The 24,948-nt window shown below is 38.3% G+C and overlaps 1 protein-coding gene across 1 annotated transcript in view; it reads right to left on the reverse strand.

Annotated features, from left to right (window-relative positions):
- Window positions 1–293: 293 nt before the first annotated feature.
- LOC133527139 (bumetanide-sensitive sodium-(potassium)-chloride cotransporter) overlaps window positions 294–24,948 on the reverse strand; it is a 62,957-nt gene continuing 38,302 nt past the window's right edge. Inside the window, exons 5-20 of the mRNA XM_061864027.1 lie at window positions 24,549–24,729; window positions 24,201–24,457; window positions 21,646–21,754; window positions 20,927–21,066; window positions 10,689–10,910; window positions 9,836–10,067; window positions 9,346–9,467; window positions 8,834–8,969; window positions 7,640–7,851; window positions 7,032–7,273; window positions 5,970–6,190; window positions 5,549–5,709; window positions 5,255–5,412; window positions 4,042–4,181; window positions 3,445–3,578; window positions 294–3,167 (exon numbers count right to left, since the gene is read on the reverse strand). Of these exons, the coding sequence (XP_061720011.1) occupies window positions 3,054–3,167; window positions 3,445–3,578; window positions 4,042–4,181; window positions 5,255–5,412; window positions 5,549–5,709; window positions 5,970–6,190; window positions 7,032–7,273; window positions 7,640–7,851; window positions 8,834–8,969; window positions 9,346–9,467; window positions 9,836–10,067; window positions 10,689–10,910; window positions 20,927–21,066; window positions 21,646–21,754; window positions 24,201–24,457; window positions 24,549–24,729 (2,781 nt within the window). The 3' untranslated portion in view covers window positions 294–3,053. The remainder of the gene's footprint in view (window positions 3,168–3,444; window positions 3,579–4,041; window positions 4,182–5,254; window positions 5,413–5,548; window positions 5,710–5,969; window positions 6,191–7,031; window positions 7,274–7,639; window positions 7,852–8,833; window positions 8,970–9,345; window positions 9,468–9,835; window positions 10,068–10,688; window positions 10,911–20,926; window positions 21,067–21,645; window positions 21,755–24,200; window positions 24,458–24,548; window positions 24,730–24,948) is intronic.

Here is a 24,948-nt window from a genome sequence, read left to right on the forward strand (position 1 = left end):
GGATAAGAATTGTTGATGGAGTCGCCATTGCCGGATACGGCAAGGAAGGAGTACGTAGTATTTGCGTTTTGTAGCAAATGTAACCCACAGAAATGTAAGTGTATAATGTAAACGATGTAAACTCATACTACCGAATCATTAATCAATATGGTAAATAGGCCCTCAGGCAAATTTACACGCTCGTAGAGGCTTTATCAGATTAAAAAAAATCATTATCTCCAAAATGGAGATAATTAGAATACCGGTTTCTTTGAGAAAGTACTGAGGTGGTCGGTAAAATAACAAGATATTGATAAAACTCATCATTTATTTTATTAAAAAACATTGTCACATTATAGCTATCTCTTTCATAATTTGTTAAAACTAGTTATAATTATAAGATCATTAATTAACTAACTTTTAAAATCACATTGTACTATATATAAAATATTTAAAATGCGTATCCGTAAATTGTTCATGGGCATGTAAAATATGTACTTACTTACTTATTATATTAATATTCTTTGGGTGTTTCACAGTTTCATAAGAAACATGCAAATAAAAGTGTGTCTGGTTTTCAACTATTTTATCACGTTATTTAAACCTACGTTTGTTAGTACCTTTCTTAAAAAGCTTAAAGAGTAGGTATATTTGGTCAGTTCAAAACTTTAAAGTAATTAAGTCCAGTTATCTGAATAGATTTTGGTACACTCCTTTTTTGAAGAACCCCATACTGTAGACCCTCGGGAAAACCTCGGAAGGGAGCTCATTCCACAGCCGGAGCGTCCGCGGGAGGAAATTCTTCTTGAACCGCACAGTACGCGACCATTTAGGTTCTAAGGTGTGAGGGTGAACTCCCTGCCGACGGCGAGCGGTGCGGTGATAGAAAGTGGCCGTTGACATCATGTCAAACAATTCCTCAGAGCACAGCCCATTGTACAAGCGGTAGAACACACACAAGGAGGCAAAGTCTCTCCTTAGACTTAAAGGTTCAATACCGCTTGTGAGTTTGGGATCGTCAACGATTCGCACAGCGCGCCTTTGGACTGAGTCAAAGGGTCCAAGCTGGCATGCAGGAGCTCCTGCCCAAAGGTGACAGCAATACTCCATATGGGGTCTGACTTGCGATGACTTATGGTATGAAAGTTCGAATTAAATAAGCTATTTAATTAACTATAGTAAACACCCCCATAATGGAACAGGCACCAGTAATGGAATGGTATAGACAAATGCTGTAAAACAAGTATTTACCATCAGTTTTTAATCGCTGGTAATATTTTACCTCAACATTAAGTTAAATGTTTCATTGATATTTGTTATTTTGACAATGAATGGCGCCATACATTCCATAACTGGAGCATAAAACCACAGTTTTAATTGGTTAATAATATTGAAACCAATTGCAGTAGCTTTCATTAAATACATAGAAAACATAAAGGATGAATTGGACACTTTTGAAAGCGTAAAGTGGTAGAAATTTTACAGGTGTCGGTGAAATATCAAAAAGACTCCAAATTTTCTCTTATATGTTCCATGATTAGTGCCGTTAACATAGTCTAATACGGCCGTTTCCACATATTAACACATCACACACATCTAGTTTGTCAGTTGATGTAATTATAAGATAATAAATTACATACTTATTAAGTATAGTATAATCTTTGGTCTACAATAACATGAACTTAGAATCCATTATTACCCAAAATTCACTGAGGATTTTTTGTTGTTTAGAACGAGTCCTGTATAAAAAACTTGTACATAGTCTATTTTCTTAAAATATGTGTCATATTGGAATAAACTCAAAAGGTGGACTTTCTTACATTTTAAACTTTAGCCTCCTTTACCAACAGTATTCGGAAGAAAAGAAAATCTAACTTTTTTTTCCTGGATCTGTAAAAAGTTAGTTTGGGGTTTTATTTGTTCTTTGACGTTTGTTTTACAGTACAACATAAAAATAGGTAACTAGGAACTAAATCATTTACCTAACTACAGACGAAAAATACCGTTTTGATTGAAAATAATCTCAACATAATAGTTGATTGTTACTAAGTATACAGAAAACATGCAGGAACCTAACTTTGATGCTTTGCATTGCTACTTAGGTTTTAAATTTATAAATTCTTTACATATGCATCCGTATAAAAATATAATCAATACGAAAGTTATGAACTTTTTTTAATTTAGGTACATACCTACAAAAGTAATAGGCCAATACATTTAACATTTACACTTACAATCACAACGAATACTTAAGTGTATCTTAAAATTAAAACACTTAAAATATATAGAGTTTATTCGCGTATTGTACTTTTTAAGTAACATAAAGGAAAAGAGAACGTCCTTTGAAACACACGTATTATGTGAAATTTGTAGGGTACCTGTGTATAATATACCCCTACGTAGTTATAAAGGTCATTTTAAAGTTTGCTACTGATAGTATCATGGCAAGGTGCGAAGTCGTTGGAGGGACAAGTGGCGCTGATTGTCACAAACACACGTAATCTTATGGAATGTCAAACATTAATGCTATCGACAGCTGTTGGAACTAATTTTACTCCATAAGATTTAACGTACAAAAGCCGACAAAACTGGCAGCATCAGTGTACCTAGCGAATAATTTTTCTAAAACGGTTCCAGTGATGGTTACCTACAGGCAGCGGCGAGGCAAGACCAAAATTTGACGTGGGCCACTGTGAGCATGGTCACAGTGGCCCACATCAAATTATATACATTTAGCGAGGTCCTTCAGTGACACAAGAAATAACGAATAATTTGTACGTTGCGTTCGAGTTATACGTATTTGAGGTGCGAGGCTCTTGGACCACGAGGCCTTAGGTGGTCGTCCACGTCGCCCACGTCTAGCGCCGTTGACTTAATTTTAGAGTTGATTTCGAGGCTAAGGACATATTATTCTATAAAAGACGCTCTGCCCATTCGTGTAAACCCCTCCCACATTAAATATTCACTGGGATAGTGTTTCTTTAAAAAATTCATTATCTTTACTTTTTTGCGCAATAAAGAGGTTTAAGGATTATTATTATTATGTCTTTTCACAAAATTTGTGCGTTGATCGTCTACGAGTAGAAGGTGAGGACGGACGTGTGGTTGCCTCGCACGAACAGCATCGGGGGCAAGTCGCGGCTCAACACCTCAAGCCACGCCATGTACAGCGGAGCTGACACCGAACCCTGGAAAAATAAGAAGTCGACGTTATTTGTGGCATGACCGAGCGCCAAGCATTTCTGGTAACAACATAAAACAACGTAAAATAGTTTACTGGTTGATAGCTTCCGCCCGCTCAAACCATTACTATATATTATGGAAATATTTGAGAAAGGTGGCGCACAGCGGAACCGCTACCGCCATGAACCAGGTTATTTCCTCCTCCACCATCAGGTATAACAAAATGGTAGTATATGAAATATGGAATGTTCATTGACATAATATTCCTGAAAGGTAACTAACCTTCCTAGGCATCGGCAGGGACATGACTACGAGGTTGGCGTCCTTGGACTTCTCCAGCAGCAGCTCCCGTAGCCGCAGCTGTCGGTTCGTCTTCTCGGCTAAAGTTAGAAGTTCCACTTCGCTTATTTGAGATTCTGAAACATTATAATTTCTGGTATACCGCAGTTAACATAGGCTTTTTTGTTTAATAAAAAATATTGGAATTGGACGGTACGGTTAACTCTTAACATTGCGCTATAGAGACCGTGCACATTGGAGGGTCTGCCACCTCGAGACCTGAATCGAAAACTTTTGCAATTAACGCTTATAAGCAGATTCTGCCTCCTATAGTTCTATTGCGCGCTCTACTGTGCGTAGTAAGACTAGTAAGGTCTGCAATATAGTAGCTTAAACTTAAATCTAAAAATAAAAACCTGACATTATGTTTCGCGCCATAAAATAGCTCCCTATTGTGCTGTGTGGCCGCATACCCTTTTCCATTTGAAAATCCAAGATTTTAAACCATATATGCTCCCATGTAAGAGCAATCTAGAGAAGCTGTCGAAGATGTCGTTATGAAACTCTTCTTCATCTACAAGGAATATTTTAATTGTGTACCTTCGTTTGTGTTGTCAGCGAATTTGGCGACGAGGTCGTCAAACATTTTTTTCGTCTCCGGCTGTGGAGCTTCGGTGATGTCTTGCACCATCGTCAGTGATGAATAGTCGATACGGAACTTCGACAACAGGTTCGCCATGCTGAAAATGGATCGTTTTTCAATAGCGTTCCATTGATTAAATTGGGCTTAATTATTAGATTTACTGATAAGGTGGTATTCCTACTAGGTGAGGACGGAATTTTCCACTTCGCAACGCTCTAAATAAATAAATATTAAAATGAAATAAATAAATCGATTTTATTTTAGGCCATCCCCCATACATGACCCAAGCTACTCTGTTAGACTGTTTAGTCTCTTCCGACTTGCCAGAAAAAATCCCAAGCAAACGAACCTACACTACATAGTATAATATTATTAACATTGAAACAGGATGTACGGCAGCAGGATCGTTAGCTCGCCATCGTACAGGCACCATACATACACTCCTGGGGGCCTAGCCTATTAAGACGACAATTGTTGATAGAAAACGCCAATCGAAACTTCTATAACGTATGGAAATAGTCACGTGACTTTTCTTAGCTTCTGTCATCCCGATACATTTCTTCTTTTCGTTTGGCGTTGGTTAATGTACGATTGTCATCTTCAATGAGCGGAATTCTTCATAGCAAAAATCAAACTGTCAGAGGGATTGACCTAACTGTTTTATCGACTTATCGATGTTACGGAATAATATCGCATTAGGTATCCATACAACTTTAAAGATTATTCTGTAACATTTGACCTCTTTGATAAGCAACTTGCATCTCCGTATTAAAGTAAATCATGTCAGTGTCACATATGTCATTTATGTCACTTGAGTTTTCATGAGTGATTTCCGTGCCGTGTTACTAAAATGGTTAATCCTAAAAGAAAACAAAAAAAAATGGATACAGAAAGATTCTTATTTCAGTTTCAAAGAAGATTCTTCCACAATATATTGCTCTAAATGTTACGTTCATTTACATCATAAAAGTATTTTCTGTTTTATTCTTTACTATTATACCAAAATACAGTGGCGGTCAGCTAATTAGGGATACCTGTGTTTCGTTAAGTGACAAATATTTATCGATAAGTCGATAAAACAGTTAGGTCAATCCCTCTGACAGTTTGATTTTTGCTATGAAGAATTCCGCTCATTGGTCATCTTGGCTAGGCCCCCTGCAACACACTCACTTCCTCTCCTCCAGCTCGAGCTCGTGGCGGCGGTTGGCGAGCGCGAAGACTCGCAGCTTGCAGTGCGACCACGCCGTGCGCTGCGACAGGATGTACGGCAGAAGGATAGTCAGACCACCGTCGTCGTACAACCACCACACGTCCAGAGTACCTGATTCCTGCAAAATCAACTTGTTACAGACAGCATTTCTTAAAGTAGGTACTCATTGTGTTTACGCGTTATTGTGTGTGTGCGTGTGTGTACACGTGTGTGTGTGTGTTATACCTAGTCAAAACCAATTTACAAATCCTAACCTGTTTCTTCTGGAAAATGGTCATCTGTGAAAGCTGATCCTTAGAGAGCTCCACGCCGTTGGATGCCTTGTAGACGATTTGCCGATGGATATCCATTGGCTTCTTCTTCTCTTTGCCCTCCGAAATAGTGAACGATCGTGAAGTTGTCATAGTCAACAAACCTGCAATGTGATGTTAACCTCCTTAAACTACCTTGTTACCGTGTACATAACATAAGACTTAATTTCGTTGTTCTTGGTTAAAAACTTTATCCTGACATCCCAGTCTTTAATGACAGTTTAAAAATCCTTATCAAAAGGAACAAGAGTAGCACGCAGTTATTTTTTTAGTTCTCTTTGAAAAATATGACCGTGTGTGTTGTAGATTTTAGGGGCCAAGATACATTTGTCATTTGCTATTCTAAGGTAGTTAAATTCCGTACTCTGCAGATTATGCCTGCTGGAAGGCTGTGAATCCCCCCGTATGTCGAGGTCGGAGTCGGCGTGCATCATGACATTAGGCGAGCGCACCCGGAGGTCGCCACTGCCGCTAGAAGTGGCCGTGAGGCCTGTGACCGGCGCGTCCTCCGCCGTCACCGGCCCGTAGTCCAGGCCGCCGGCCACGCGAAGGATCGCAACGGCTAGACGGTTCTCGAATGCCGTGCTGTAAAAACAAATAATCATTTATAACTTCCGGTAAATCTGGTATAGCTATAGATATAAAACTTGAATCTTGAAGATATCTGTAATAATCTGTATTGTGTTCTGTAACTGTCTTGGAAATAATGTTTTTTACTCCACATAGTTTTTTCTAACTGTACCTATAGGTTGCCTCTTACAAATGCAAAGAAAATTAGCTCCTTCCCATTACGATTGACACTTCTATCCAAGGGTGCATAAGACTTTTTTGTTGATTTCTATGTCCAAGAAGTCCAATATTTATTTTTATTTTCAGCGAAAGCTCGAGTTCCATATCACGGGGAGGTAAAATTCAAATTCAAAATTCAAAAAATTATTCTGCAAGTAGGCCTCAAGGGCTCTTTTACAAGTCAATACAACATTTATAAATACAACAGCCAATACCTGGGTAAACATTACATTATAATAATCTTAAAATAAATAATTACTACAATACAATAGAGATGTATAGTCTCTATGGTTAAAAACACATTAAATCTGGAGATGTAAAAGGTCCCCAATGTCAGAGCACTAATACTAATAAGATTTGGAAGTGTAAAGTCTCTCCAAGTGTCAAAATAAAATTTATACTGAATAAATAAATTGCGTCTGGTCTGGACTGTTAAGCAAGCAGTCATAAACTAATGCTACAGAATACATAACTAGTATGTACCAAGTCAAGTATATTATACAATATGACTGAGACGTATAGTCTCCACGGTTAATACATTAAGTTTGGAGTGTATAAGGTCCCCACGGTATCTCTTGCAAGCCTCTGATATTTTCAGAGATGTTTAAGATTTCCAAGAATTTAAGTAATAACTTACTGTAGCACATTGAAGTAAGCCTCAAGATCGCTGGCGGGCGCCGTGGCCCAGTCCGCCTTGTACCCCATGAGCATGACATTAGGAGACAGCCGGCCAACTCCAGCAGCCTGTATGAGTGCCCGCGCACCCTGCTCGAAGTTGAAGCCGTGTACGCTGGCGCTGAACGCCTTGATCTTGCGCCCTCGGAGCCACTCGTCGTTGGAGTGGGCGCGCGCGCTGCGCTCCTTATAGGATAGCTTACCCTGGAATGGTTTGAATGCTTTTGTAATCAAATGTTTCACTATTACATAAGAGGCTTGGTATATTAATAATAACTTATTCTAAAAATATAATAAACTTATTTTAATAATTTTGCAGGACTACGACTTTTGGCCTGCCGTTTCGCCTAAAAAGGCTACTAATACTACAGTAATTACTGCCGGGTGGATTAGCTCCAGAAACATATATCTGATGACAGTATTACTGCATTTATTAATGATGCGCAGACTTGTAGCAAACAGCAGTCATGCCAGTTGTTTTTTAACGTTACCCTAACCCGTGAGCCAGCTTTAGGTGCCAGAGACCATCCGGCAAGTATCGCTAGCCTCTTTAGATCGTACAATACTAACCTGCGTTACGTCTCCAACAATCATCAGCGAGCCAGCCTTTGTAATGAGATGGCCCAGATCTATAAGCGCCGGGCGAGCCTGCGGCCGACCAGCCAGCACCAATAGCTGCGGCCAATAGTTCTTCACGTGTTCCCCGGTGCGGGCCAAGTTGTGCGCACTCGAGAGCGCCGTCTTGTACATCTGAGCTTGGGTACTGCTGCCCCAGTTTACGTCTGCAACAAGTAGTTAAGGCTATCAAAATGTTTGTCTAAGTTTTATAATACCCTTGTACCCCCAACAGCCAATTGTTCGTCCTAAAAAATCTTAGCATTCAGAAGCGTTTAAGGTGAAGGCAATAGGGCTATGCAACCCGAGGTGGTACGAAATGGCGGTGCACTCTGCACCATCTAACCTAAGATGGGACAGGACTGTAAATGGCGTAATGGCGTCTACAACTGAAACCATTCTAGAAGCTGGCCCACTGCGCAATAAGTAGGTATTCATTTTGAAACACCTTGGCATGGCACCTTTGTTCACTGCTCAAAAAAATTTATGGCCACAATGAAATACTGAATGAAATATACCTAGCTGTAAGTATCACTACTATCACTAGAATGAATAGGCTAATGCCAATAGGTAATTAGGTGTACAGAGCATTGACGTTCAATTGCACGTTGCGCGTACCAACAAGGTATAGCATTCTCAAATTCTGTAAGTTGAGGTTTTTCTAAATTGAACTTTACAATACTGAATTTAGAGTTTTATTTGTAATTTCATAAGTGAGTGTATTATAAGATTTAGGAAGTCATTCGTTTACTCGAAAACCGATATAGACTTGGTCAACAGTAAAGTTATTCTCGTATTCGTGGGCTTTCCGCAGATAAACATGTCTAATGTAAATCAGTCAAAAGTTTGACGGGTTCTTTACCTACTCGAATATGGGAAACGCCAAGATACAAAGTTTACTTAAATTTGCCTCCTGTAGTTTACACGTAGGTATTGAGGTGTGCAATAAAGAGTATTTGTATTGTTTTGCAGGTATAAGAAAAAGTCGAAGCTTGATCGGTAGAACTATTGCCGCCCTATTAGTTTGGCCAATTTTCATTATATGCCTTTGTAATAAGTTAATAACAATTCCAAAAACTGGCAATATTAAATTGACTTGACGATTATAAACGTCGAATTCATTTTTAAAACGTTCAGAGCAGGGCGTACCTGGTTTCCGGTAATGTACGATAAGATAGAGCGTCAGGAAGATGGCGAAGGTGATGAGAGACATCTTCCAGCTGATGAGCAACATGATGGCCACGCACATCAGGAACCCGGCTAGCGATATCCACATGTTGTAGAACTGCAACCGAGAGAATTTGGTAATTATTTTTCTCCATCTCTTGTGAGAAAAGGCTCGCAAGTACCAGATTATACGCTTAGAATATGTAGGTATTACATAGCATAAGACGTAAACATAAAATTGATTCACGCAAGCACATGACACGAGTGACTCACATTCATAAACGTAATTCGTAACGTACTATCGAATGTCTATCCAAATAGGAATCAATGAAAATTGCTGATGTAATTCTTTAAGTATTTTAGATCCAGTGTCACAAATGTCTCTGAGAACTACCTTCGTGTATGCGATTGTTCGACCCAATTTTAGTACTTAAGTGCCTACATCGCGTGTAAAACCTAAGTATGCACTTATAGGTTTGTTTAGAGATTTTTACCCTGAAAGTAGGGCGCCAGCCCAGCGGGCGCACGAGTGCCGCGTGGAAGGTGCAGAAGTTGATGAGCGCGTATGAGGCCAGGTAGAAGTTGGAGATCAGCGGCGCGATGGTGTTCAAGTCAGCTGAAGAGCAAATATAACATGAAAATCCAGAAAAACTGCAGACTTTATATTTTCAAGTTTTATGATGGTTAGGTTAGGGTTGTTTCACGCATACCAGAACCACACGACAACCACATTTTGCCGTAATGTGGTACGTGTGAATTATACTATTCACTTTCAATACAAAATATGCGCCCGACCACGTGTTGTAGTTGTGGTGTGGTTGTCGTGTGGCTGTGGTACGAGTGAAGCAACCCTTAGAGAAATGGCGTTACCAATATATTAGGGTCGATAGTATGTATGTACATACCACAACCGTTCGCTGGTAATCGTAATTATTATACATTTATGTATTTGGTTTTCATTGTATCTTGTCATACGAAACTCACCGATAAGTAAGAAGATAAGTGAGACCAAAAAAGTGAGCACGTATCCTCGGTAAGGCTCGCCATGCTTCCCGTAGCCCTTGGAGAAGAAGATTAGGCCAGGGTAGATGCGGTCGACGCCCAGCGCCTGGATCAGCCGCGGGACTGACAGCAGGTTCGTCAGCGCGGTGGACAGCGTCGCCGCCCAGCAGCCGCCGTAGATCAGGGGGCCCCATGCTGACATCAGTTGCATAACCTGGCAGCAGAAGCAAATTAGTACGCAATTAATAACCAGTTTAATTAAACCCAGTAGATACTATCGGAACCAAACTCGCGACAACTATATCAGATAATATTTTACGTGCTGCCGACAGTGTCGGGCGGATGTAGTCAATTATATTTATACACAAACAATCATGTCGTCTGATAGCTGATGGAACTTCGATTTAGCTAACGAAAAATCGGGACTCATAGATATATTACGTGTAGGTAATAATACTAATAATACACGTAAGTACTTATGTAGGTACTTATTTATTCTATGTATTATTAAGGTACCTTTATGCGGTAACCTCAAGTCGGAGCTACAGTAATATCAGCCTTCCTTCCTTCAACTCCTTTTCAGAGTTCATTTAACTTGAACTTAAAACATATTTAAGACAAGAAGTATAAATGTGAACTTGAAAAGATATCATATCATATAACAAATATAAACCAAGAAAAAGTTATATGAGCCAAGTAAAGGGCTTGTAGGAGCCGTGTCGTACCAGGACACTAAAGGGCTGGCATCGGATCGACCAAGGTGGAGACAACTTCATCAAGCTGCACCGACAAGAGCTCTGCTCTTAAAATAAGATAATAAATAACCATAACTTACTGAATAATCATTGTGTAGTCCATTCGGACATCCACCTGTGTTGGCACAGTCAGAGACGGTTCCCAGGTCTATAAATGTGTCATTTTCTAGAATAAGATCGGTTAAGTTGCCACTAGCATCTCGCAGTGCGCCACCGCCGGAGAACAGGACCATCAGGGCGTAGCTTATCATGGAAATGAGCAGGGATAGCAGCGTGCCTTTCGGAATAGCTGACGCTGGATCCTATGGGCAAAAATAAAGGATTTTGTTATAGTTTATGTATAGAAAACTCTACATACGCTGCAATTTTTTGTTGAGTCTACATTTACCTAACAAAGACCAATATCAATACGATGACGACGTATGATGCGATTTATTGTCATTCTCACTAGGTATGAGTATAAAACTGGAGTCTGGCAAACGCCAGAGCTTCTGAAAATACCTACATATACCTCTTTGCAGTCAATACATGGATTTTTTAGTAATCTGCTCAAACTACATAGAGAGTCTGTGTACAACTGAAGTGGCTATAGATTACAATGTCTAAGACCATCAGATAGGCCGAAAGCTTGTGTGTCAATATAGTAATACTATGTATTTAAAACTGAAATAAGAATAAGCACTCTAGCATGGCATATGGTACATAAGAAAACATTAAAGAACTACAATCTATCCAACGCCCTTGACAACACAGACTGTGTTTCAGTGTATTTGAGTATCCTGGTCCCTCCTGTGAATTTGACGCTGATCCACACTTACAGCCATGACCCAAATACAGTTTGTATGTCATGGAGAACATAACATCATACCGATGATGAAGCGTCCCAATAATCCGGAAACCGATGTCGATTTCAGGAATTATTTCTGTGCGCTCTTGAAATAGATTGTATTGCGATGAGTCACTCGTTGCCACTTCGACTCAATTGGCTTTAATCAATCGATACGATGTCGTATAATTACGTTCGGCGAAGGCGTTTGCAAATTTAGGGGTTAAATATTTGACTCTCTGGAGGAGATGTTTATGTTTCACCCAATTTGTTTCAATTTGAATATGTTCATGTGGGGTATTTAAGGCACGCCAATTGAATAAAATACCTAGGTATATTGATTGACCTTCCTTAATAGGCAAGGAGCAATAAAAATTCAACCGCAAAGCGCGATAGGGACCTAAAAATTGAATGTAGAATATATCTACTGTATTTTTAGTAAATACCTGTAGGCGTCATTTGGGAGGTAAATTACTCGAAATAAAAAAAATTGACGCGCACACAAATAAAGTACCTAAATAATACCATTTAGTAATCAATCAATCACTAAGGTGTATCAAGAATGGCATGAATGAATCGAGTAAATCATATAAGAGTCATGGAAGTCCCGCGTGAGCGGGTATTTTAGTATTGGTCGCTCGAAATTGATGCATTGCTCATGTACGATTACTAATCATGTGTAGAGTCACATCATTTACCTACCTACCTACATCATTGACCTACGTCATTTTCGGTGACGTCTGCAAATGCGTCTTTTACGAGAAACTAAATAAATTCTACGACGCAACAAGTCTAATACATACGAGTAATCGTGCGCAAGAAACCAATGAAAAATGAATCTTCTTCTTCCTAGCGTTTTGTCTCGACTTATTGCCACGGCTCATAGGAGCCTTGGGTCCGCTTGTCCTTAAACCTTCACGATTTTTATACATTATTAACTTCACTGAGACCACGGGGACAACGCCGTCCTCGAAACGTCAGAGTTACCTAAATTTAAAACTGGATATGCAATTAAGCTCCGTTTCTATAAGTAAATAATTCCAAGAATTGGCGTAAGCACTATTTTTTACGAACGCGACTCGCGACGCCATCTGACTTTCCAACCCAGAGGGATAACTAGGTCTTATTGGTATTAGTCCGGTTTCCTCACGATGATTTCCTTTACCGAGCATCGACTGATAAATATCAAATGATATATTACATAAGTTCCGAAATACTCATTGGTACGACCAGGGGTTTGAAGGTTTGAACCCGTGACCTCCGGATTGAAAGTCGCACGCTCATACCGCTAGACTACCAACGCTTTTCTTTTCAACTTATTTTTAGGGTTCCGTACTCTTAAACTAAATACACCAATCATCATCAAATAGAGGATTTAATACAATAAAAACAGACATAAGTATACCTAACTTGGGAAACTCCACTATGACGCCGTCATTGCAGTGATATTCATCTGTCCTTTGTTTGTGTTTGTTTGTCCTTAACGCGCTACAGTGATGAGACCCATATCCAATACCGATTGATCATCGGTTATCAGTATCAAAAAAGTACAAAATGAACCCTTATGGCGCTACTCTGTCCGTTTGTCTGTCACGTTGCTAAATATCTGGAGAACTACTTATTTCAGCATCTTCTTTATAATAAACAACTACATGAGTCCTGAGATTTTATCCTGTGTAGTTGCAAATCTGTGCCACTAGTGTAAATTTATTCGATAGCGAAACGTGACGTACGGCGTTTGCGTTAAGTCTCATTTTATATGGGATTTTGTTTCCACAACGTCCCGCTTGGCGCACTGTTTCTAAATCCCATACAAAATTAGACTTAACGCAAACGCGTACGTCACGTTTCGCTATCGAATAAATGTACACTGGTTGTCAAAAGTTAACGTTTGGCTCATACATAGTTTGGCTATACTATCCAGTGACCACAAAATATACATCGCTGTCACTGCTATACACTGGCTATACAGTGGTCATCTATTTCAGCTGTCAAATGTAATAACTTTTTGAAATAGGTAAAGTAAGGCTAATAGAGCTATCTTTTTTACAAGGTTTGATTTTATTGCCGTGTTAGTATGTATGTATGTACATTTGTGGGGGTCAAATCCTTGAAGCTTTTGACCTACTGCTCAGTTTCCGATTGAGCTAAAGTTTTGCATGCATATGTAAGTCGGGTGACAATGCAATATTATGGTACCATCGAGCTGATCTTATGATGGAGACAGGAGGTGGCCACAGGAACTCAGTGATAAAACGACGCAATGTAATTGTGTTTAGGGCTTTTATAATTGTTTCGATGAGTATTAGTTGCGTCTGGAACGAAAAGGACAGTCGGCGATCAAAGCTAATCTAATTAAGTAATTAGACCCTCAATTAACTGATGAACTGATGTCTTACAGAACTTTGATTATGATAATCTTGGTAAAAATACAGATCGCATATCGCATCTAATCAGCCGAGACGAAGATAAAAAAGCGGCCAAGTGCGAGTCGGACTCGCGCATGAAGGGTTCCGTACAATTTAAGACGTATTAAAAAAAATCTTCTTATTAGATCTTGTTCAACATTTTCCCACTTTGGACACACATTTTACCACTTTGGAAGTGTCTCTCGCGCAAACTATTCAGTTTAGAAAAAAATGATATTAGGAACCTAAATATCATTTTTGAAGACCTATTCATAGATACCCCACACGTATATGTTTAATGAAAAAATTTTTTTTTTAAATTTTATGACGTTTTAAAAAAAAACTACTTACTAGATCTCGTTCAAACCAATTTTCGGTGGAAGTTTGCATGGTAATGTATATTATATATTTTTTTTAGATTTTTCATTCTGTTATTTTAGAAGTTACAGGGGGGGGGGACACACTTTTTTTCACTTTGGAAGGTTCTCTCGCGCAAACTATTCAGTTTAGAAAAAAATGATATTAGAAACCTTAATATCATTTTTGAAGACCTATCCATAGATACCCCACACGTATGGGTATGATGAAATATTTTTTTTTTTTTAATTTCATGACGTATTAAAAAAAAACTACTTACTAGATCTCGTTCAAACCAATTTTCGGTGGAAGTTTACATGGCAATGTATATCATATATTTTTTTTAGATTTTTCATTCTGTTATTTTAGAAGTTACAGGGGGGGGACACACTTTTTTTCACTTTGGAAGGTTCTCTCGCGCAAACTATTTAGTTTAGAAAAAAATGATATTAGAAACCTTAATATCATTTTTGAAGACCTATCCATAGATATCCCACACGTATGGGTATGATGAAAAAAAATTTTTTTTTTAAATTTCATGACGTATTAAAAAAAAACTACTTACTAGATCTCGTTCAAACCAATTTTCGGTGGAAGTTTACATGGCAATGTATATCATATATTTTTTTTAGATTTTTCATTCTGTTATTTTAGAAGTTACGGGGGGGGGGGACACACATTTTACCACTTTGGAAGTGTCTCTCGCGCAAACTATTCATTTTAGAAAAAAATGATATTAGAAACCTCAATATCATTTTTGAAGACCTATCCATAGATACCCCACACGTATGGGTTTGATGAAAAAAGATTTTTTGAGTTTCAGTTCTAAGTATGGGGAACCCCCAAAATTTATTGTTTTTTTTCTATTTTTGTGTGAAAATCTTAATGCGGTTCGTAGAATACATCCACTTACTAAGTTTGAACAGTACAGCTCTTATAGTTTCGGAAAAAAGTGGCTGTGACAGAATCGGACAGACAGACGGACATGACGAATCTATAAGGGTTCCGTTTTTTGCCATTTGGCTACGGAACCCTAAAAATGAATCAAGCCACTATCAAACAGTTAGATCAATTTTATTAGGTCAAAGACGGTCGTATGTTCAGACAATCGAAGAAAATTAATTATTGCATTGAAGTATTTAATTTAGGTGTACAAATGGACGATTTAATCGGTAACGAGTAAGTAGGCTAGGTACCTAGTCCAGTTTTAAAAACAAATAATGACGCACGTAAATTGTGTGCGTAATTCCTAACTTTCACTAATGGGCGTTATTTTGTTTAGTGTACGACCTTTCTAGGTCACTCCAGGCGATCACCCCGACTGGCCAAATGGCAACAATGCGATGAAATTAGCCGCGGGGAACGTCGCTCTACACGTGGTTGCCATCGATCTGTTTGTTTGTCGGCCCCGCCACGTGATTTAATGCCAAAGAATCTTCTTCTTAAAGCTGGCCACACTACATACGCACAAACATACATACATACGTTCAAACACACTTACATTCACATACAGGATAATGGTGCTTGTAAAAAATGAGATTAAATGCCAAAGAAAGTTTCTCTTAAAGCTGGCCATACTACGCACGTACATGTATGTACATACATACATAAATACATACAATAATATTCAACTCTATTGACAGCTATGATAGTTCAAATTTAAACAAAATATTTTTATGAGATGCGTTCAGGTTAAAGTTAAAACTGGCACACTGGCGTATGCCTGCACAGTTTTGCCAACTGCACAGGTAAAGGTAAAACGTAGCGTACGCGGCATTCGACCGCGCATACTTAATTAAGCCTGAAGGTAGTATTGCATACAGACTGACCATACATATACGGAGCCGTACAGCGCCATACATCAGCTGTCAAATTCGCAGCACAAATTTGTCTTATCGCATCTTTATACAAGCAATGAATATTTTATTTATACGCACCTACAAATCGGACTCGCTAATCAAAGTGACGAGAATACCGGCATGCTACATAGTTCATTAACTTAATGGCGATGGCGGTAGGTAAGTTATAGACAAGCAATGATGAGTGATGTGATGACCACATGTTTGTCAAATTTGGGCAGATTAATTGAGCACCTGAGTAGTATGACGTCACGACCGCAATGAAATCGATAGTTGCCTACTCTTACTGATCTATCGACCAAGTATGGTGGCCAGCGTTAACCAGAGGTACAGATGTAGTGAATAATCCTTTCCCATCGTATTTTCACGGAAACGCACGAACGTGTCTTGCTATTTCAGTCAGTCTCGATACAAAAAGTACTGAGGTTGATTGAAGTAACATGACAAATACGAACGATTCCGAGAAAATACGGTGGGAAAGGAGTATTCACTACATCTGTATTCTATTAGTGTCTATTGGAAAAAAGTTTTTACTATGAGTTACGGCTGCTCCGAACATGATGGCTACAACCTTTTCAGTTTATCTTCTAAACTTTACAATAACAATATACATAATGGATATATACAGAGAATTACTATAACTGTACCAAGGATACTGGCGGCATTTCCTCGTTGTATCGCAATACTGATACGTTGTAGGAAGAAGCCGCCAGCTCTCCTAAACATGCATCCTAGAAATTCTTAATTACTGTACAAGTTCTAAGCTATAGCCAGTATCTGTATGCATATATGTATATTTATATTTATTTATTTAATATATTGCTTAATGTGTGTGTAACTTTCTTTCTTACTCCTCTAATTTATTCGTGCACTACCTGTTTTAAAAGTTTTTTGTTCTTCATATCTTGCTACCCTAAGGTTATCTGGAAGAGATCGCTTACAGCGATAAGACCGCCTGTTACTACCTTAATTTATATTGCTTGAATTTCTTTTGTATGCGGTGCAGTAATAGTTATTTGTACAACAAGAGAGCAAAGTTTGATATTTCTTCGAGTGCTTATTTGGAGGCCCGTGCAAGCCAAAACTCTATACAACTATTTGCCAACTATAGTAGAGATCGTTAAAAGTAGAATTATTTACTTTCAATTGCGTAATTGTTTTTAAGTTCATTGCTTTGGTTGTATAATAAAACTACGTAAAATATGGTGTTTTTATTAAATTTTAAACTTATTTCATTCATTAATTTACGAATGAAGACTCGTAGGGTGTGTTGAAACGATGCGGTCTGACTTATTTCGGGGGTCACTTTCTTTTGTCTCTTCCTTTTTGGATGACGTAAAAGGGACAAACACAATAGAATTCAAATATTTCCTTGTATTAGACCCCGCACGCTGAAATGACATTCGAATATAAAGGTCACTTGAATGTTATTTTGTCTCACTCAGTGAGCAAAATACGATTTTGCTCACTGTTCTTAGGCAGCAAATTACCCTTGATCAAGCTGCTGACGTGAAAAGAATATTTACTTAAGTTACCTCCCTATTTATCTACATACATTTATTGACACACGGATATTTTGAGCATGCCTACTTACTTTTTAGAACCTTGTATTTTGATTGGTGAACTCCATTTTGAACTTGATTTCAAATGTCAAATGAGTGGTACTGAAATTAACTATGAACACTTGTTTAATAATTTTACTAACCGACATACAGAAATATAGACGTTATTGCACTCAACAATTAAGATTCACGAAGACAGCTGATCACTTACCAAGAAGCACTTTGCCTTATTTACAAAAGCGAGCAAAGTGCTTTCAGGAATAGCCGTGACTCAAAGGGCCCAATTGGTTTTAATCAGTCCGCTTTCAACGTCTCTGTTCTAACCCACGAATCTCGGGTCAAAAAAATTGGCACTATAAAACTCACATATAATTAAATTATGTTACCTAATGCTCGATTTGCAATAAGACTTTTATCTACTCGTCGACTGTAATGGATGCATTAAGGTTACGTATACCAAACTGTAATGGCGAACTTTTCATGTATGGACTCCCAACTCAACTATTAAAAGAAATAACAATCACGTGCCGCCGCGCTCGCATAGAACGGGGGACGTGCGGGCGGCGGCTCGCGCGTTTATGTCTTTTGTACTTCTTAAATACTTACCAATTTTCATTACTTATGTAGGTTTTATAATAAAACATATATTATTTTTGATGACTCGTAGAAAAAGTGTTGTAAATAGTGATACAATCAAGCTTTTCAATCTCGTACCTCACTTAGGCAACTCAGCGAGCTTTGTTGCGTAATCACGGTACTCGTCTGAAAAGCTCTATTATATCACGATAGTATAAAATACTATTTTACATTACAAAAAAAGTCCTTTATAAATATAAGGTGGCGTGGTTAATCAATTATGCGGTGGAGTCTAACCACTCCGTAATCGTAAATTAATCGTAGTTATACGGAGTTAACAACATGATAATGCTAGCAGTTATTTTTATTTTTATTGAACACCACAAACATTGCATTATTGGTACAGCGAATTTAAAAATAAATCTTAAAAACTACCTAACAATTAACATAGGTGTTATTTACAAGTAGGTATGTTGACAATTAAACAGTGTGGTGTGATGTTAATAACCGGCCAAGAGCATGTCGGGCCACGCTCAGTGTAGGGTTCCGTAGTTACTCTTCCGTCACAATAAGCTAAACTGGAGCTTAAAGTGTAGTAAATGGTACCTTTCACCCGAGTTAAACAAATAGGCAAATTTGCATAATCAGTACCTAATTAAAGTAAGTCTTTACTATGAAGGGAAAACTTTTTGCGATAACTCAAAAACAGCTAAACTGATCATGTCCGCTATAGTTTTCATTTAATGTCTTTCTTAAGCTCTACTTTCACGATTTTTTTCATATTTTTTGGACCTATGGTTCAAAAGTTAGAGGGGGGGGGGACACATTTTTTTTTTCTTTCGGAGCGATTATCTCCGAATATATTCACTTTATCAAAAAATGTTTCTTGAAAACCCCTATTAGTTTTGAAAGACCTTTCCAACGATACCCCACACTCTAGGGTTGAAGCGAAAAAAAAAATTCACCCCCACTTTACGTGTAGGGGAGGTACCCTAAAAAAAATTAAATTTTTAGATTTTATTGCACGACTTTGTCGGCTTTATTGATTTATATATCCATGCCAAATTTCAGCTTTCTAGCACTAACGACCACGGAGCAAAGCCTCGGACAGACAGACAGACAGACAGACAGACAGACAGACAGACAGACAGACGGACATGGCGAAACTATAAGGGTTCCGTTTTATGCCATTTGGCTACGGAACCCTAAAAAGGGTCTCGATTCATGTTCCGTAAATTTACTGCAACGCTGGTTTTCAGTCAGACCCTAGTAATACAAACATTTATTTTGAACTTTAATGTCTATAAAAATAGGTACAAAATTCTTTGTTTTCAAAAATGGATTTGGCATGTTTACACTCTTAGCCAACGTCGTCGGGTAAGAATGCAAACGTGCTAAATCCATTTTTGAAATTGTTTTATTTTTAAGTAATTTAATGTGTATAAAATAAGGCACAAATTTCTATGTTTTCAAAAATGCGTTTGGCAGGTTTACACTCTTAGCCAACGCATGATGTCAAGAAAGACTTACTGTACTGTAGGTAACATTATTATCTGATTTCGTAGTCTTTCTCTGAGTCATTTACTTACTAGACTAGAAAAGGAAAGTTGTAATGCTAAAGTTCCAACGGCAAAGAGTGCAACACTTAGACATATTATTTCTACCAATAACCCTAAAGCTAAGTATATACTTAATAGGTAATTTCCCCGACTTGAGGAAAGCCAACAACGACTTTGAAATGGACTCGCCCACCGGCCAGTTAATTGATTTTGTTTTGACGTCAACTGGCGATTGGCGTCGCCCACTATACAATGTACACAGTGTATACAAAGTAAACATAATGTTATATTTTGTTACATTTCTTTTACAGTTAATGGTTAATTTCCTCGTATTGCGAAGCTATATACGCACAGTCCGCACAGAGGCACGATGAATTAGGTTACTTTAGGAGTTTAGTTTCTAGGTTCTACGAATATAAATTGATTACCGAAGCAGCAGGTACTCTGTGGTAACAGAGATAATTCCATTGCTCTCTTTTGTATTTAGGTAATTTAGGTTCTCACCTACTTCGAACCTGTTTCATTCGAAGTTCGATCACAGTTTTTATATGCGTCAATAGATAGATAAAATACTCTTTATTGGTACATCTCAGTAAAAGATACAGCTTAAAGAAAAACAAAATTAATAGTGATAAAGGCAGACAACAGGCGGTCTTATCGCTAAAAAGCGATCTCTTCCAGATTAACCTTTGAGACACCAAAAAGAGTAGGCGTTGCAAAAAAATGTTATGAAACCTACTTTCATACACAAAACTTATGTAAATAAACTTAGACAGAAAACGTATAAGAAAATAAAAAGAGACATACATAATAAATATATAAGACACAAACCAAAATATAGCATCATATAACAGCAACATATCAACCACAGAGTAAAAAAAACTGTATATTTCAAACACTAAGGGAGTGATAGGTAATGTTCTTTAGTTTTTTGAATATAGCAAGAGATTGAGGACATCTAATGTTCGAAGGTAAGGAGCTCCAAAGTCGAACTGCTTGCGTAAAAAAGGTAAAAGACGTTTGTAAAATTATGAAGAAGAATGATAGAAAGACACCAAGCGATTCGTTGTCGAAGCGATAGCGATAGTCACCTTGGCTAGGCCGGCAGTTCAGATAAAAGTTGGTACTTATCCACCTAATGAGTTTGAGAAGTATCTATTCGACAGCGTACCTTGAGGTCGCCGGAGATGTTGGCACCGGCCTGGATGCCGGTGACCGACGGGAAGAAGATAGCGAACACGCTGAAGAAGTCCTGGTTCAGGCCCTCGCTGAACCGCCAATCCGGGTAGAAGTTGGTGCTGAACGTTTGCGCTGAAAGAACTTGGACAGTTATAAACTGATTTAGATGTTAATATATATATACTAAAGAAAAAGTGACCAAGCTCTCTAGTTGCCGAGGCCGGAATTTCTCTAGGCCACGCGGCCACGGCGGTACCCGTTCCATATTCAGTATCTGCAATATTTAAAAGGCTATATAAATATAGTTTTATATATAGTAGTGTGACTACTTAAAAACACAAATTTACAAAATATTTTGTTTAAAAGCAGGCTAAAGTGGGACTGGGCTGGACACGCCTGCCGGCTGAATGATGACAGATGGGCCAGAATAGCCACTAGCTGGCATCCCCAGAGTAGTCGTGGCAGAGGCAGACCGAGAAAGAGATTGCGGGACGACTTGGATGCGTTTCAGCGGAATTGGCGGGATCTTGCTCAACACAGGGAGGATAGGAAAGGGAGAGGGGAGGCCTTTGCTCAGCATTGGGACACAAAAATAGCCTAATAAATAAATAAAAATAGTTTGGGAATCAAAGTAAAGTGGCATCTTAACGAGTGATGGACTTCCAGCAGAAGACGGACCATGATTGTTTGTCGATTGTTTGTAAAACTTACCGCTGAGTCCCACGAAGCCGCGCGCGATGGACACGTTATCTTGTGGTCCCATGAGTGTCCCGACCACGAAGTCCACTATTGCAGCGATGATGATTGCGATCAGGAAGTTCTGTCAAACAAATCCAACGGTTAAACTGTCCACATAAATAATATCATGAGTTACATTTAGACGGCGCGAGAACTCGAATGCGAGTAACATTATATACGGTATTTGATCGATGGATTGAATTGGAGGTAACTACTTCAGTTCTTAACTTGCATAGTGATTTATGGTTGTAAACCGCGTGTTAATTCTTTACGAGTAATATGAATCAGAAACATTGGAAAGAAAAACTAAGGAACCTACACGTTATGAACTACATTAATATGGTTGAAATATTCGCTGTCATCGAGTGAAGTCTCGGTAGCTCAGTTGGCATAGCGATGGGCTACTGATCCAGAGCCGCAAGTTCGAGTCTCGCCCGAGGTAGCGAAGTTTTCCACTTTTCTATTTCTATATTTTCTAAGCTTTACATATGAACTAGCATTGTATGAAATTATTCAAGGCCTGATTTTATTAGGTAAACATTTTGGATACCAATCGTAAATATGGATTATGATTATTATGATTATGAAACATATTTACTAAATAATAAATTATAGTTTTATTTCTAAGCCGATAAAAGCATTTCGGATCGAACTCGTGACCCAAATGCTTTTCATAACTGTAGTTGAATCACCTCACATGAGAATGTTTACAAATCCTTGGTTTTTATTTAGAATAATCTTTGGAAGTTATCTTTCGAGATCATAATGATAGCAGTTACAACAAAAGATCTCTAACGTGCTATGTAAAATAAATTTTCTTTGAGATCGTAATGTTACAAATAGGTAAGTATTATTTATTCCTGGTATACGATCTTTAGAAAAAATAATTGATATTATTAGCAATGAAATAAAAAATGCACGGCACGTAACATATCATTCATATACTGACATATACTAACTTAATTTATCGTAGAAACACTGCGGCTTAATTTTGGTATGACACTAGAAAATTTACGGGTAATGAATTGAATAGAGTCAGGTTTATCTAACTGCAGCGTTTTGATAGCACATAATGTGAAAGTATTTTTTAAACATTATTATTTCATGGAAGTGTGACTTTTAAAATAAAAGCAGCACACTGTGTACTATCAGAAACGCTGCAGAGTTAGCTTAAACTGACACTAACCACCGTTTATAAGCTTTAATAGCAAAGCAACTGATGAAACACCGCACCTAAAGTCTGCCACTCTGGAAATACCTTTCCAAATTGACAATTCGCGTTCAATAGTATCTGTTATAATAAAAAAAAATTATACATAGAGACGTATCTCTTTTTTTTGAGCTATTAGAGATTGTTAGTTACTTTTGACGCGTAAGCTGATCCGCTACTTTTGATGCTGACTGTACGTTCGATTTCTTCCATCCTTTATCATAACTTCAAATTGAACATAGTAAAATTAGCTCAAGTTCATGAAAGTACTGGGAACTACTCAAGGTGCAACTTGAGTCATCCTTATGTTCGTTTCATTTCAACAACCATTATATATAATTTGATATGAGAGAACAATACTCGCGGTTCATCCATTAACGCGTGTCCGCCTTAATTACTGTCATTTAATGAAACAGCTAACTCATCCGAACACGTCAACAGAAGCGTCATTTCCGGGAGGTTCGTCCGCCCCAGAAAGTTTGTCATACAAACAGTTAGAACCTACTCCTAGTCACTAAGCCTTTGACATTGTTATTAAAGTATCAATCAGTGGCTATTATGTTAACTCTACTCAAGTTTTCTTTGCACAGCTGCACAGGGACAACTACTGCTTATCAAGGTTATTCAATCTGGTACCTACTAATATACTATGTTGGAACTGCTCAAAAGGTGTTTATTAATGATATTAGGTACCTACTTTATATACCTACAATTATGGAAAAGCTTCGTGAAAAATGGGCTTAATGGAATATTTGTTTTATTAAAACCAAAACGGGCCTAAACTCAACGGGATGGGTTTCCTTTGATTTACGGATATGTTAAGTTCATTGCAATTTTGGAAATACACATCTGCGTTGACGAAACTTTATTTTAGGCATAACTTATCTGGCAGCCTACCCAAGGTGACAAAGGGATGAAAGATACTGCGAAAATTCACGTGACTAGCTATTTTTTTATAATAAATAGCTAGGCCCCCGTGCGGTTCGTGTAACTTTATAGCTCTCCGATATGCTTAAATAGTGTTAGTGTGCTTGAATAATAAATGACCTAAATAAAAATAGCCAATAACGTTGAGTGAAAACAGTGGCCGCGCCCCGGTCATTACTGCCTTCGTTTGTGTGGCATCGGATTACCAGTCCCATGACGTCAAATGTTATCAATTAACATAGCACACCATACTACGAGTAGAGACAAAAAATCCTGATTTATTATTATGGATTTTTTTTATTGTGTCTTAGTTACTATATATTGAAGAGAAGACAAAGTTGCATAATAATATATACGCATTACTTTACAGCAAAAAATAGACTGATCTTACCTGAGCCTTACTCTCCCAATCCATGCCAACCGCGCAAATAATGCACATGACCAGCAGAGCTATGCTGCCGATCAGTCTTGTATCATTCATCTTGTCCGAGAAGATGCCCCCGCCCGGGCCTAATAGGTCGTTCAGTGAGTCGCAGAAGCCTATGGTGTTCATGCTAGCCGCTACTGCGTTGGCAAACGCGAAGATAATGCCGACGGACGCGCCGAACTCGGGGCCGAGAGAGCGGGAGATGATGTAGTAGATGCCACCTAAAGTGAATTACAAAAATCGAAGTAATGTTTGTAATGTAACATTGGCTCTTTTTCGGTTTTTCTGAATTTCCTGATTAAAGATACGAACCTCCTTTGACCTCGCCGTTGGTACATATAGCGCTCATGGATAGTGTTGTGATGACGCACACGACGGCTGAGATGGCGATGATGACCAGCGACAGGCCGATGCCCGCTTGCGATACCACCCACGAGATGCGCAGGAACAGCATCACGCCCCAGATGTTGAGGAGACATGGTATGAGTACGCCCTGAGATAAAAGCAGAGTTACAATACAATTAATGGATCTTAAAAGACAACGCAAAGGCGTGGTTGGCGCTTAATGAGAGATTCTCAATCTTTTTCTTCCATTAATGTTTTTTAAGACGTCACCATGAATATTTGCAAAAATATATATAGATAAGGCGCATTATTGTTGTCAGCAGAAATTCGTGCATTTTTTTCCCCACAGCAATATCTTTATTTTAGG

This window comes from Cydia pomonella, chromosome 17 (genome assembly GCF_033807575.1).
Source record: "Cydia pomonella isolate Wapato2018A chromosome 17, ilCydPomo1, whole genome shotgun sequence".
Classification (NCBI taxonomy): Eukaryota; Metazoa; Arthropoda; class Insecta; order Lepidoptera; family Tortricidae; genus Cydia; species Cydia pomonella.